Source organism: Gymnodraco acuticeps, unplaced genomic scaffold (assembly GCF_902827175.1).
Source record: "Gymnodraco acuticeps unplaced genomic scaffold, fGymAcu1.1, whole genome shotgun sequence".
Classification (NCBI taxonomy): domain Eukaryota; kingdom Metazoa; phylum Chordata; class Actinopteri; order Perciformes; family Bathydraconidae; genus Gymnodraco; species Gymnodraco acuticeps.
The window spans coordinates 2265067-2280593 of NW_022992193.1; the positions used below are offsets into that span (position 1 = coordinate 2265067).

The 15527-nt window shown below is 42.2% G+C and overlaps 1 protein-coding gene across 1 annotated transcript in view; it reads right to left on the bottom strand.

Annotated features, from left to right (window-relative positions):
- Window positions 1-15121, bottom strand: part of LOC117539299 (receptor tyrosine-protein kinase erbB-4) — a 24918-nt gene extending 9797 nt beyond the window's left edge. Inside the window, exons 1-3 of the mRNA XM_034205410.1 lie at window positions 15091-15121; window positions 12195-12306; window positions 1094-1154 (exon numbers count right to left, since the gene is read on the bottom strand). Coding sequence (XP_034061301.1) covers window positions 1094-1154; window positions 12195-12306; window positions 15091-15121 — 204 coding nt within the window. The remainder of the gene's footprint in view (window positions 1-1093; window positions 1155-12194; window positions 12307-15090) is intronic.
- Between the last annotated feature and the right edge of the window lie 406 nt (window positions 15122-15527).

Below are 15527 nucleotides of genomic sequence, written 5' to 3' on the forward strand. Positions count from 1 at the left end.
CTTACCTAGAAGAGCTGTATATGAGAACGTGGAATCTTTCAGTTCGACATCAAACACTTTATCCTGCCAGAACACTAGCACAAAGTCTGAATATTCGCCGATTTATGGGGGTGAAGCCAGAAGAAAGAAACCTCTGGCAAGAAGTTCATACATTGATGGGAACAGATATTTCTAACCCTAACCCTAATTCCTGTTTGCAAAGCCAAATGCCATAATCATTGAGACTTATTCAAGGCACACGAAGAGACTTGAAAATGTACAAACAGGCTACGTGAACACGGAGTAATCTGCGTCACATTTTGATTTGTCAATGTGCTACCTAGGTGCCACCCCTCCCTCTGAACCAGACAGTATTTTTAGGAACTGAGAACTCACATGACTATCTATTATATGTAAAAGGGTAAGTCTGGACAATGTGGATCTAATTATCTGGATATTGTCCGGAGTTGATAGGAGAAACAGCTGGTGAACGAGAGGAGAAAAAGTGGGGACAGTCCAACTGGGAGCGAGAATAGATTTCAATCCAGATGAACAGGATGATGCAGATATAGGAATACACACAGTGGGAGGGAAGCAACAACGATACAGAGTCAGATTTGGCATCTCATCACTACTTCCAACTTGTCACAGCTAGAAATGTGTTCAGCTTGGTGTCACTCCCACTGAGAATCCACCAACAATCTGTTGACAGGGACGTGGTATCACAGCATCCAAAAATACCACAATTGCTTTTATTTCTAATTGAAATAATGTATCTCTATCTTAAGAAAACAAGCAGCAGCAGCAGCACTTTAAGTGAACTGTCCTGCCGGCTGAATAATCAGAGATGTCTAGACTGGGTACGTCACCAAAATACAGAAACAGCCCCTGGCTTATCTTATCACTCTTTTGTTTGAATATGTCAGTAGCAAATATCATGGATGATTAGAATCTATGCATACAATAGGAGGATACGCAGGGAGGGGATTGAGTAATGACCAAAGCCATGCTCGGGGGAGGACATTCACTAAAAAGGAACATTTTACTTTTATTTTCTGCTGGTATTTTATAAGCAGCAAAGACTGCACTGCACAGGAAAAATAGAGCATCTTACCTGGTGGGAAAGGGTAGCTTTTTCTGCAGAGTGCTCAAGAACGGGGGCAAGGTAGCAGATTCTGCAGAGAGGAGAACAAATAGATGAGAGACAGAAGAAGGAGCGAAGATAAGAGGCAGCAGAGATGGCTGATGCTTTTTCGCCGGCAACTGCAGCTCACACACTCTCAAAAACACACACACACACATGCAGCGAGCCAACCGGCATGCTGTCTCACGCAGGTCTCCCCCTCCCTGCTTTCACCAGTGCACACTATGCAACCAAACCAGGGCTGTGTATAAGGGGGGATGGGCATGAGACAAGTGTGTGTATATTTGTGTCAGTCACATTCATTCATGTTTGAAAGAGATACGAAGCTCATCCACTCCTGAGGGAATTATAAAGATACATCTCTATCCTAGAAATTCCCCGAAGCATATTTCATTTTCCTCCCGGTGTGTATTCCACGTGTAACATTACTTAAAAAACGTCCACATTATGAATGTATGGAACCTCGAAGCATGACAGCGAGCGCAGTGTATCTGCAAGTGTATAGAAGGAGGGGTGCAGGGCTTGCCCCCATAATGAATAATTGCTCTGTCCTGGTGCTCATTTGCAGGCATGGCCCACTGCAGCAGCAGCAGCAGCACTGAAACAAAGGCGGAGAGGGGGGACGAGGGGGAAAAGAGGATCCTGAGAGAGACTGCAGAGGCTAGACAAGCAGAGCTAAAGCATACAAGTCAGTAGCACTGAGCGCTGACTGCTCAAAGCCTAATTCCTCGCCCATTCCTCCAACCACATGAAATGAAATATATTTGTAGTCCAGGGGGCTCACAAAGGCCCATTTCTTTAGCTTTCCATCAGCTGGAGCACTAGAGATGTCTAAGTTGTGATTAAAAACAGAAATTGTGAGTTTCAGAGTAGATTATTAAGATTTGAAACAACTTTATTGGCCAAAGATGACTTCATTGGTGCATCGACATATACTTGTTCCAATCATTTATGAAGGAAGCACATTAATCCACTGAAACAAACCAGCCTGACCAGACCAATGTCAAGAGACACTCCCTAACATGATCACCAAACCTCACATAGACCACAGAGGCTGAATCATAAAGGATACATCTTCATTTGACTCCAAGACTTTCAAAATGACTGCTTCCAGCCCACATCACATCCTCTCTGAGTCCCATTATTAGCATGTCTTGTTCCATAGAAGGTAAAGAGAGCCATCAGTGTAAGACTGTAATCAACCTGTCAGCGTCGGGGACTGATACATTTAAAAAAAAAAAAAAATGAGATATTTAAAATGGCAGTGTAGAAATAATCTTGCTGTGAAATGTAATAACGCAAAGTAGTACATTTGTGGAGCAGCTTCAGGGTATACCGATGATGTTATTGGGAATTTGAGTAAAAGGAAAAAGAGACGTAGGATGAGAGATAAGAAAGATGGAGAATAAATGGAAGGTCGGATGGCACAGTTGGGAAATCAAAGCGTGGAGAGGCGCAGACAGTCCAGTCATCGGCAGCCGCCAACACTGATTACAGAGGAAGGGCTCTGCTAGCATGGCGGCTAACATCTAATCCGCTCAGCCTCTGCTAACGCCAATCTTCCAATACCGACTGTCAACAACCGCGATGTCAACAGATTACACATGTTGTTGACCCTTTGTCCTTAGCAGTCCTCTGGTTGATAATAACTTGCAAGTGACAATTTAGCACTCTTCGATCAAATGCATATGGCAGGATATATTCTCATGGGTGACAATGAAACCTTATGTCTAGTTCCAATTTTAAAAGGTAGGTCAATCGCATTTATGGAAGTGCTGGTTGATCATATATTGGGGCAAAGCCAACTCAAAATGATCAGGATTATCTGAATGGATCATCGTAGGCTTGTGGGTAATCTGCCTGGACCCCTTCATCCAGATTTTGATCTGAGATTCCATAGCTGGTCAGAAAAGTCTGGAGCATTCCTGCTTGATGTTTTGTTTGAGAGATAAAACCAAGTTTGTATTGACAAGATCACCAAATCGACCACAACTACTGTACAATAACGAGGCCAATAAAAAGCCAGTTTTATGAGTTTTTAATGCAGTCTGAAGGACAAAACATCATCTGCTACTTCTGACCTTTGAATTCCAGACTTGCCTTTGTATCATCATACCCAAAAAGCTGTTTCGGACGCCTCTGAAAGCATGACTCAAGCTTCTTTAAGCCCAGACTGGGTTTCACTGAGCGGGCACTTTTATTGCAGGTGCTTGAGAAAACAACGGCTGTGGCTTTGGTGTTTCTGCGTCATCAAACACGAGTGTCATTAAATATGTAATTTCAGCTCTGTTTTAGTGTGCCACCATAAAACTTGAAGTGTTGCAGTTTGATGGGAGGGCAGAGAGCAGTTAATGTGAATGAAGATATTGATTAATGCAAACACTCCTTTGAGTGGGTCCCTAGGGAATTAAGTCGGCCCTCAATAAAATGTGTTTGTTTTTTGGACAACTTGTAGTGTTACATCTCTGTTTGATGGTTGTAATAAGGGTATGGTTCTGTATCTTGAACTTAAACTAAATCATCTTTTTTTTCAAATTGATTGAGAAGTTATGCTTAATTTTCATGATAATCAAGAAACTTGACTAGGACAGTTGGTCGTTAGTAAATTGTATCTTACAGTGACATTATTGTTAAGTACTTTGGGACAAATAGGCATGATCATGGCATCACAGCCAATATGTTATAGATTTTTACAATTTAGAACATCGCTAGTATGGTCATTTGGATTATGATATTGATTACTTCCCCAGTTTTATATAATGTTAACTTAATTAATCTGCGTTTTGGACTGTTTGAAGAAACCACATTTTCCAGAGAGAAATTGCAGCTTTCAAATTTGTTTTAACACGTTATAATCAAAGACTTAATCAGCACTCCATAAAGTGTGTGTAAGTGATTCAAATAATAACCTTCTTAATTGATGCAATGGAGGCCAAGATATCCTGTCTTTCAATTCGTAGTGCGAGTAAAAACTCAACAAATCCTTCACTTCCCACAATGCAACTGAAAGTATCAACCATTAGACAACCTGGTGAAGTCTCAAGCCCAAATTTAAAACTAAAGCAATAGATGAAATACTTTTTACGCCAAGCAAACTGAACTTCATTGAGTTAAAAACAATAGAAATAGTACCTCATATACACTCATAACATGCTTTTCCTCCTGACTCCTACACACCACCGTAAGCATTACAGTCCGTCCCATGTTAGTACTTTCACCCAGACACGCCTAGTAATCGCTCGCACTGGCAGACGCATGTTAATGAGGATCAGACCACTGCAGCATCAGCAGGATCACAAGAGCAATCTCTTTCCAGCATAAGGCTGATGTCTGCTCCTCTTTGCTCGAAACGATGACATCTGCTTGTTTTTCTTTTAGTTCAAACAAAGAGTGAATTAGATTTAAGATGGTGGAAAATCGAATGACCTAATCCGTGCTGATCTGTGTGTCTGTTTGAAGGCTCTCCGGTTGAGTCAGCCAGCATTAATATATACTATTAATATGATTTTATCTGAAAAGGTTAGTTATGATTATTAGATTTCCTTTTATACGAGATCAATTTGATTCACTTTTACCTTCATAGTTTCCCCTGAGCTTACAATTGACTCAATAACAAAAAGGTTTTCGAGCTGTCAAACTCTTTTACTCTTTGTTGTTGGATCAAAAGCAGTTGGAGGACTGTGATGTCATAGGTCAAAGGTGAGTTTGTTCAGAGCAGCTCGACTAGATGAACATCTTTATCCCCTGAGAGCCCTCTGCATATAGACACAACAGCGTGACTCACACAAAAGTCCTACACCTCGGTCAAGCCAATGAATGTGCAGAGCATGTCTATCTGATGATGGCTGTAACTGTCCAGTTCAGTTTAGAAAAAAAGATGAACCGTTTGGAATAAAGGAGAACCCTATATTTACCCCTCTCATGCCTTGCCTTTACAATCCATCATTAGAGACAGGGTGACAGAACTATATTAGGTGTTCATAGTCACACTAGGAAATCCCACTAGATAAACTCGCTTTATGTGTTGGGAAGAAGCGACAGTTTACTCTACGATACTGACAGAATCCCCCGACAACCCATTCACCCGTCATAATTCAGAGTGTGAGGATTGTGAAGCACTTGAGCGCATTAAAACCTGAGTGGTTTGTGAAAGTGCAGCCTTCCTTGTTTGCAAGAGCAAATACTAGGCTGTTCATTTGCCAAGAGTGAGCGTTACACCATCTCAATGACAAGCTTTCAATTCATAAAGTAACTGACGGCAATAACACATGGGAATCTCTAAAACCCTTCTCCGGACCACCACTGGATTGAATAGTGAGCGTGATGGATGGAGAGTCATCCTTCCTTCTCTACCACCCAGCAAGATGACTCTCTCTAGGCTGCAGATTGTGTCATTACTCACATTCAAATGCATGTATACAATGTGCACACACACAGGCCATCTTTAGACTATCAGCGAGGGAGTGTGTGTTGCTACTCTGTCTCTGATATAAGCAGAACACAGGAAATTCCTAAGTTTGAAATATGCCTCAAAGAGGCCTGTTCAAAACAGAGATTTGAGGATAACAAATAGACAGGAAGTAGAGGAGACTGATGCCACGAGTGAGGGGGAAGAAGTGGCGAGAACACTCTACTGTTTTTATAGACTTAAGTACATTTGCGCCTGTCTCAGGGCGTGTGTATCATGACCTGTAGACCAACTGCCTGCCGGGTTGTGTGTTTGTGTGTCAACGCTTCAGCTCGCGTGTGCCCCGTTTTATACTAACCACAGGGTGTAGCCGCGGGCTTTGAAGCCGTCTACACACCCTGGGCTGAACTCAGACTACTGTACGAGAACTCCATGGAAAAATCAACCATGCTCACAGGGAACACAGAACTCTCTATTCCACTAGGAAAACTTCTCTGGGTAGAAAAAGCAGAAAACAGCAGAGGAGGGTTCTGCGTAGGGCTGCAGCCAGCAAACATTTGTATTTCCTTATTAATAGATTAGTCATTTAGTGGATAAAATGTGAGAACATGTAGGATTAATTAAGAAAACGTGCTGATTCTCAGCAAGTAAAATAGCGTTCCTATTGACAATTTCTAACCAAATGTTTGACCTTAAATTCCACTACTAAGTCTACTTTAATTGCTAAACTGAACTCAAATTGGCATGCTCCAGCCCCTTTCAGCTCCTGCAGTATCTCTCCCCCCCCCCCCCCTACAGTTTTGTAAAGCTCTGCAGAAGAACTCTAGCCCCGGGTGCTTATTTTCTCATTTGGAAGCTGTCTTGCTCTCGGGTTTGGATTGTATTATCCTTGTCTTTACCTTGCGGGCTATCTAAATGCAGCAAAGCAAACAAATAATTCATCAAGTGGAATAGTGCCTCCAAAGTTCAGAGACGATGCGCTCACGCCTACAGAGTGCACAGAAACAGCGAGCCAAATTAAAATGAGAATAAGATAATGGATTCAAAGTGATACAATTGTAATAATTTAATCCCATTGTACAGTAGCTTTCTCTTGGTGTTTGAGTTGAGTGTTTCCCACATAATTGTTCAGTAGGGGAGGTTAACAAGGAAAGGTAAACGGCTGTAATCTGTAAGAGGGATGTCCATGTTTCTAAGCCATTTCCTGTTGATGGGAGTTCAGAGCCTTGGCGTCCATCTGCTCTAAATTAGCACCTACGCAGGGAGCACTGAGATCTGGGCAGCAGTGGTGAGACACTGGGGTTCAGAGCCATGAAGCTCCAGCAGGAAGAAAGCTAGCTTCATGAAAAAAGTCCTACAGTAGAGGATGAAAAGTAGATACTGGATGAGGAAGTGAGATCTGTGACAAGATGGAAGTTTTAAAAAGCAAAAAAAAGCATAGGCACTTTTCTAGGTTTATGTGAGGAAGAATAAGCAAAAAATGCCTTTCTGCCAGAACAAAAACTGTTTTAATCCCCCTCAATTATCATCCTGACTCCTATTGTGTCAAGATGGTGACAAAATAGATAATTTATTCATATCAAATCATGAAAAACTTTAGTGGATCCTAATGTATCGGGTGTGGAATTAATCTGTGGATTCCCTAGTTCAAGAAAAAACAAACTTTTAGACAGTTTTTAAGCAGCGACTAAGGCCAAAATGTGGCCGGAAACGCACTAGGTATACTCTCGTTTTTAGCCAAGCATATTTCTGGAAATGCTACTAATACTTTAGCAGTTCAATGCAATTCAGACTTGTGAAATCTCAACAACAATAAGAGGTCTTTGAGCAAACAGTCATACATTAGCACAACAATTATTTGGCTCAAAACATTTTTGATCTCCCAACAGGTCTTTAATTAGAAATAATCCCATCCACAATCAATAGAATGTCAATGATTCCCAATTCCATCTCTTTGAAACACCAGTACACATGACGCAGGACTAATCCCGAGGCTATTGGTTAATCCAATGATGTTTCACTCCAGATGTTGGATTGTTTCTCCAGATAAAAAGTGGGAGAATCAGCAGATAGTGGTGCTTAGGCTTGGAGGAAAGACGACACACTGAGGAGCGGAAGTTTCTGGAAGTCATCAGAGACGGACAGGGAAGAGGGGGGGGGGGGGGGGAGGGCAGCTGCACATGACTAACTGCAGGAGGAGGATGCCACAAATCGCATGCACACAAGGCCACATATTCAAATAGACTGTATGCATTAAAGTAAAGTAAATGCATCAAGAATACAATTGGGGGCCGTGAAAACATGTGAAAAGACGTCTACAAAAACCCACATCTTTGGCTTGCAGGTCAGGCAAACATGCCGCTTGATCATGCCCAAGTGTAAACACCAATAAACAAGAAACAAAGGCGTCGTGACTTGGAGTCAACAGCTGTCGAGTCTTATGGGGCAACTCTGTGATTCCGGCAAGGCATGGGAAACCGCGCTGTCAGTAAAGCATCCAAAACAAGCAAGCCGAGAACTTTTCCCCTCCTCCTCCCAAACCACCCAAAAAAGAATGAGTCATGGTAGGAGGCTCAGAAACAGAGATGATTTTTGGCTGCTGTGAACGAGGGAAAACTCAGAACACCCCATGGGAAATGAAGAACGATGTGTTATGTTTTGACATATTTTTTCAAATTGAAAACAACTTTCAACTGCTTCAAAAAGGAGCATAGAAATAGCTACAAATCATACTTTTCAGCGGAGCTACAGTAAAACACACATCTTTGTTCCACCATTCTATTGACTACCATTCATTTCTGCACCGTACTGCCTAACAACCTTGACTTTAAACGGCTGATTAAAACTATTATTTTCCAAATTATTTTTGTTTATGACATGTGCTGTTGCCAATGAGGAAATAATGTAATTATATAGGACTCTGCAACATTCATTTTGTCCTATTTGTATTAAAGTAGATACAACTCTGGTATGGCCCTTTAAAAAAGGAACTACCACAAAGCAGGCGAGGAATAAAAAGCATCAAGCGCCAAAGAGCCCGTTCTGTTTGACAGTTGATTGATCATGTAGTAGACACACAACATAAGTATTCAATCAACTCCAACAAACTACCTTTTAAACTGCGTTTTAATAGCAAACACAATCCCTCCTGTCTTCCCTCCGTCCACAGGAAGCATCACGGCAGCGCTTTCACCTTGAGGTACTCTAAGTGCAGGCTATTAGTGTAAGTGATACAGCCATATTGTGGTGAGAGAGAGAGAGAGAGATACGAGCTTGGAGAGGGAGGCAATAAGATGAGAAGGGCCCGTATGTGCTAGGCCAGGTGGGAGAATCTCTCGCCAGCGTCCATTAACAAAAGAGGAAGGAGTGAAGAATGAAGCTGGAGTTATTAAAGAGCAGAGCATCCCAGCTATAATGCGCTGACATGGGGGTTGGTGATAATGACTGCATGCACTTGAGGGACTCAAGGGTGAGGTCATTCTTCATTAACTTACTCGACATTTACATTCTTGGAGCCAACTGCACTTCAGTATGTCTCTAAGATTATTTCTAGGGCATCTGTTATAAGCCCTTATGTGCCATAGAAAAAAAATCATGAACAACAAGAGTGAATTTGTCACGTTGGTTGACTAAAAGTAATCAGAAGTAATGCTTTAAGCATGATTGGAACCTTCCGTTGCTTCTTATTTCTATGTTGCATTGAAATCCAAATGGTGTCGTTAATGGTTCAATCCATTTTGACTGCACAGTTGGCGACGCTGTGTGGGCTACAGGTTTCTGTTGTGTTCTGTTATTGCTGCGGTGATAATACTTTGTTTCCATGACATTGGGATGAGTCACTATGGCTACGGCTCCGTGCGGAGACAAAGTTAAATTAAAGAGGAAGACCCCATGACTGCGATGGCGGAGCTTTACTGGCAGAGAGGGGATGTAGTGGGAAATAAAAAGCTGATGAGGTCACGCTTGAACATATTTAAAAGCAGTCATATTATTCATTATCTAGAATGTCTGAATGGCATATTCGAAAAACAATCTAAGTACATTTCTCATAAAAGGTTCAAAAATGAGGAATACAGTCAATTAATAGGAGGACAGAGTAGAAAATACAAAATAATATTGGGGGCTTCTTTTACCTCCACTACAGTATATAACATTTACAAAACTTTGGGAGCAATTCTTAATATGTTAGCTTTTGCCTTTGACTTCCTGTCCTGAGCCATTTGTTATCCATACTGGGTGGAAGTGATGACACAGCGAGAGCGAGTGCAGGTAAATTCATCTGAACGCGACACCTAGCATCATCAGCAGTCAGGAAGCCGCCATCACCAGCCCCGCAGCAGAGTGACATGGTCTGCAATGCAACCGACACACTGTCACTTTTGCTTTCCACACACACCAAAACAGAGCCACGTGCAGACAGAGTGATGCAGTGCAGGCTGAAGCAGACAGAGCTTTGTGTTTTCATTACTCAGATTGTGGATGCAGATTACGGAGTCTGAAGCTCCGTCCCTTTGTGGTTTAGATCACAACTGGTTCACATGTCTGTTGACGGGAATGCCGCCCCTCGCAGGAAATACTTGGGCTCGAGAACATACGAGCTACTGATGATAAAACGCATTCCGGGTCTCCCCGTTTGGAGCTATGCTGAATTAGTGCTGAGAATATGGGAGATAAAGGCTGCTGGGAGTGGGGCTTTCTTTTCCCGTTGAGTTTTCATCTGATCTGCTATGGGAAAAAGACACACAAGTGGTGCGTGAACTCCGGAGACATTTGTCACAGTTATTATCACGGCAGTATGGTGTTCCTCAGAGCTATTTGCACTTTTTCATTATTTATTCTGGCTCAAGTTGGGGTTTTATCACATTACATCTTCTCAGAGAGATTAGGGTACTAAATATTTCTCAAATTTGTATCGTAGTTAATTGAAAACTTCACATCCCTAATCTCTTTTTATGCTTTAAGAAAAATAGCATTGATTTTATCTTCCTGACAATCCGTTTTAGTTTATAATCCAATTAACTTCAAAAAGGCATTTATTTGCTTAAGAGGTTTTGAACTACAACATCAACAACTACTTGAGCGGATGAGACAAGCATGAAGAGGAACTTCCACAAGTGTATACCAAAATACACAGGAGCTGCAAATCCAAGCACAATCCCACACACAAGCGGTTTACGTGCAACCACTCCGCCTGAGCAGTGTTCCCACTCAAAACAGTGGGAGCAAAACTCCAACAACTCTAGAGCTTCGTGTAAATGATGTCTGCTCCATTTGATTAGCTGTACAAAAAAGTTTTTAACAACCTACTGGGGGTGATAAACTCATCTGTACGGAAGCTTTCGTGTGAGGGGTCATGCAGAAAAAAGGGGTCTATTAAGCTAAGGACCATTGGGGGGGGGGGTGCAGTGTGTCTGGATTAGGGTGTAGAGGTGACAATGAGCCTGGCAAGCCCTCAGGGCACAAGGAGCTCAGGGATTTTTCTCCCTACCATGTAGCGAGCATGGACAGGGGGGCTCACGTCGACCCTCCCCTTGAGGTACAAAGCAGATGGCGGGGGATTAGCATCTGAATGTCGGCATGTATATTCACAGAGGGGGTCCCTCTCCTCCTGCTTCCCCACAGGAGCTAGGTGAGCTGAGGAAAAGACAGCTCGGGAGGGACTAAATCAATAATTGGCGTCCAATGGCGCGCAGACAAAAGAAGTGGGAAAAGCTGGTGGCTTTAGACATAAGGGATTTCTCAGCAGAAATGGCAAATTACTCAGATATGAGTTTTCTCAAAAGCTACACTTAATGTGAAGGAGGAAATATGCCAGCCCAGGAGATAGCAATCATGCTTCTGTAGACAGCGGAGATTACATCAGGACATGTACGGAGGGGCGCAGCTTTGATATTTTGGACTTTGAAACAAATATGCTGGTAGTATCAACAATGAGCTGACTTCTCTATGAAACATGTGAGGCGTTTTAGTTACTGAGGTAAAACACAGAGGACAGTTTTCCTATTCCTAAGAGGCAAAGAAACCAAACCATTTTTACTGTACAGTCTATAAAACCCATAAAAACACTACAAATAAGAGTTTATAAGGACACTGGGGATGTGCCAGGATACACTAAAGACCATGCATTGGGGAATATACACATTTCATTGCTATTTCCATTAGAAAGGGTTCTAGAGTACTTTGCCTGAATGACCGTAAACAAACGCTTTAGTATTGTGTCAGGATGCCAAGTCGCTGATTTGACAGAAAGCCATTCAGTTTCATTTTCTTCCAACAGCATGATTAGTTTAGCTTTATTAGGCTTAATAAAAGTATAATAGGTCATTTGTAGATGGTGAACGGATCTATAGATAAATGCATTTCTGTGTCTGAGGCTCTGAGCTAAAGTTTTTCAGTTTGTCACCAGCTATTGTCAGCAATAAAAGAGAAATGTTCCTTCCCAAGAGGCCATTCACAAACATCTGTTGATGCTTCAAATAAAGGCTCCTTTTTATGTCGTGATTTATGCTCTCTGATTTAACGAGGTGACCCAAGTCTTCCCACTAGACAGCCTAAACAACAGGTACAACAAAGAATAGCAATGGAAGAAAATAACAGAAAGATGCAGTTTTCTAGTCTCCTGCCTGTATCCTCTTACTACAGAGTGAGATAGAGGGTCTCTACACACTGGTGCTCAAAAGGGTCATTCCTTTGAGGGGCTGGTTTCCATGGCAGGGGTTGCCGTGGTGAGGGGGGCCCTTGATGGTTCCAATGGGGGTAGTAGGCACAGTCAACACTTGAAAACAACACAGACAGTTCAGATAGGAGGAAACTTGTGAATGGAAAGCCCACTGCAGAGAAGTATGAGGGTTGAAGACGCATTATTGTATGTTTATCCAGTATTACCTCTGCCAAGGATAGCATGTTTTTGGCTGGGTTTGTCTGTCTGTTAGCAGGATTACTAACAAAAATACTCTCCTGAATTTCAGGAACATTTGTGGAAGGGTGAAACATGGGCCAAAAAACACTGCATTACTGTTTGGACCAGATCCTGTGTTAAATTGTGGTTAAAATTGCTATGTCATGTCGGAATAATTAGACAAATCTGAGTTTCTGTGTGGGAAAGTGCATGAGAATCCCCTTCTATTTGGAAGGACAGCTTGTAAAAAGCTATCATCTTGTTTTCCAAAGCACTGAGAAATGAAATAGAACACATCTTCTAGCGCCTATACAACATTATAATTTAAGGAATGAGTCATCAATCATTGCAGGATAAAAAAGTGGGACAACACAACTCTGCAAAGCCGAATAGGGTGCCCTGAGTTGATTGGTACATATGCCCTAAATTACATCCTTGATGTCTTTTCATTTTCTTCTAAATGTTACATATCTAAGACAGGATGTTGGATTTGCTGGTAAGTCCCTCTTCAGACGGATTCAGTAAAAACCCTTCCTGGAAGCAGGCCAGGATGTCCACAACACACACTCAGCTGCCGTGTTCCTGCAGTCCAGTTAAAAACAGACCGACATGAACGTGATGGGCCATCAATGTGCATCTGTTTCTACGTTTCACACTGGCTTTACAGAGTGTGTGAAGTTCCTATGAATCAGGGGGGGGTTTCCATTCATCCAAAATACGGCCCTGACAAGCAGATGCACACAGGAATAAGGATGGATCTTAAGTAAAAGACATGCTCTGGTTTTGTTTAGGAATCCCCAAGCCATGAATCCCTGGAGACTTATTTCCATAGCAGTGGATTCCTTTATGCATCAGCTGAAAAACACACTCGCATTAAAGAAACCCGAGTCTGTATGTTCTAACAATACTTGGACTTCAACAATGAGGCTCATTGATTCCTCCACTAGACTTCACTCTATGTCTACAGCCGTGCGCCGTTTGCAAAAGGATGGGGAGAACACAATCTAGCCGTTTAGCTTGGACATCTGGAAGTCATAAAGGCTCGGCGCTACATAGCTTAGCCGCTACGCTAGGCTAACAGGAGGTCGCTGGCCCATTTAGGACGACGCTGAGTCTCATTAGTGGTTTCCTCCCATCGTTGGTCTGAAAAACCAGACCAATGGAACTGGTGTACACTGCTGCTTTAAGAACATCACTTTGGATACTATAACGTCTATAAAAATAGATTTTTCCAACATATTTGACACTCAATAATATTGTAGCCACCTGCAGTTTTAAGAGCTTTTCTGACAACCAAAAACACATTGTTTGTTGTCTCAATAAAAATTGATTTAATTGAAATGCACTGCAAAGCCAATAAAACACTGTAAGGCTTTTGTGTGCTGTTTACATTAAAACAGACGCAGCTGGCTGCATATAGAAACACACGCAGCCATTATATTATCCAGAATATGTCATCAGCCCAGTTGCCTGCATTCTCGGGGGCCAATTAGGGGTGTGAAACCACAAACAGCAATTTAGAGCTGGACTATACAGTATGTCATAATCCCGCTAAAACAGAGAGGCATGAACTTCCTGTAATAGCTCTGTGTGAACATTCAGCACTTTTATTCTTGGAATGTGCTTTTGGGCACCACACAAACTGATCTAAATAAAGAAAGCTTTCTACAGGACTCAAATAAGTTTGAGGCACATGGATCAACATGCTGCAGATTTGCTGAACTCAAGCCAAGTAAACCTGCAAACTGTGGTAGGCGGTTTTGCTTTCTTTGTATCTCAGAAATACACTTCTTTCCTACTCACTCCCTTCTACAGACCTCATGGATTAGCTAACATGGTTACAACACAACTTTGAAAACCCAGAGTGGCAGAGAATATTATAGATGCCAATATCTGAGGGGTTTGCCACTGAGTGCAAGAATGCCCTGAATGAGTGTCCTCTCTGTCGAGGGGCATGGTCCGTGAGGGATGAAATGCGACACTGGCTGTCAGAGTTTGTTTGGGAGACTGGGTGCTATTCAGACAAAGAGATTGTCCTGTACCGAGGAGGTCACAGGATCGATCTTAGCGCCTGACAAACGGCGTTTATCAAACTCAATAAACCCAGCAACCTGTTACCTAGAAAATGAACTTAAATGAGGACACACAGGTCTGCATTTTCACAGCTGTTTCAACAACATCTGGACCACAGATTGTGCAAACAACACAAATAGTTATGCCAACGTTGCCACTGCCTAACAGCTTTCCATGCTGGTGAGTAAATGTCCATCTGTCCTGTGTTTTTCCAGCATATTGGTTTGCACTGATGTCTGTTTAGGAGACACATTTTTTGCAAATATTTTCTGAGCAAGACATTGACACCTGGCTTGTTCAGTCCTTGTAAAATACCTTGGAGATTGAAAACTGGATAAGAAACAGGAAAGCACAACACCTCCATTATTTAGTTCCAATTCCTTTCTTTACTACCCCAGTTGTATTCCTCTATGCCCAACAAAAGGCTCTAAAGTGGGCCAGGAAGCAGTGTATGTGTGTGGGGATACTCCACATGCAGGTCAGTGGGACGTTTGGTTCCTCTGAATAACGTGAATAAGATTAGGTCCCTCTCACAGTCGAGACTTAATCGTGTTTTAAATCACAGTTCTGTCAGCTCCAATTAGTTACCTTGCTTCAAGCGGAGCAGAAGAGGACACATCCTGAGACCCCAAACACCTGTGACTATAGCACTGCACCTCACACATTAAAGAGATTCAAAATCACCACTTGTATAGCTCATCATGGAACGCATTAAACCAATTGCTCTCATTCACAAACAAGAAGAACTACGACCATCAACCAACTCCAAACATTGTTCCTACACAATTCCTTAAAGGAAGCACAAGCCAACATGGCATGTCTTAATTTCAGTAGAGCGCAACGTGGGTCTGTGGTTTCAGGATTTTGACGGCACACGTAACCAGAATTGACGTTGGGAAATATACTTAACGTTCCTATGTGGTGCAAGAAAGAGTATTGGGTTTCCCAGTGGTTGAAAAGAGAAAAGAGAAGTGGCTAATTGTATGGCTCACATAATTCACAGAAGTACACCAGAACTGAATTTG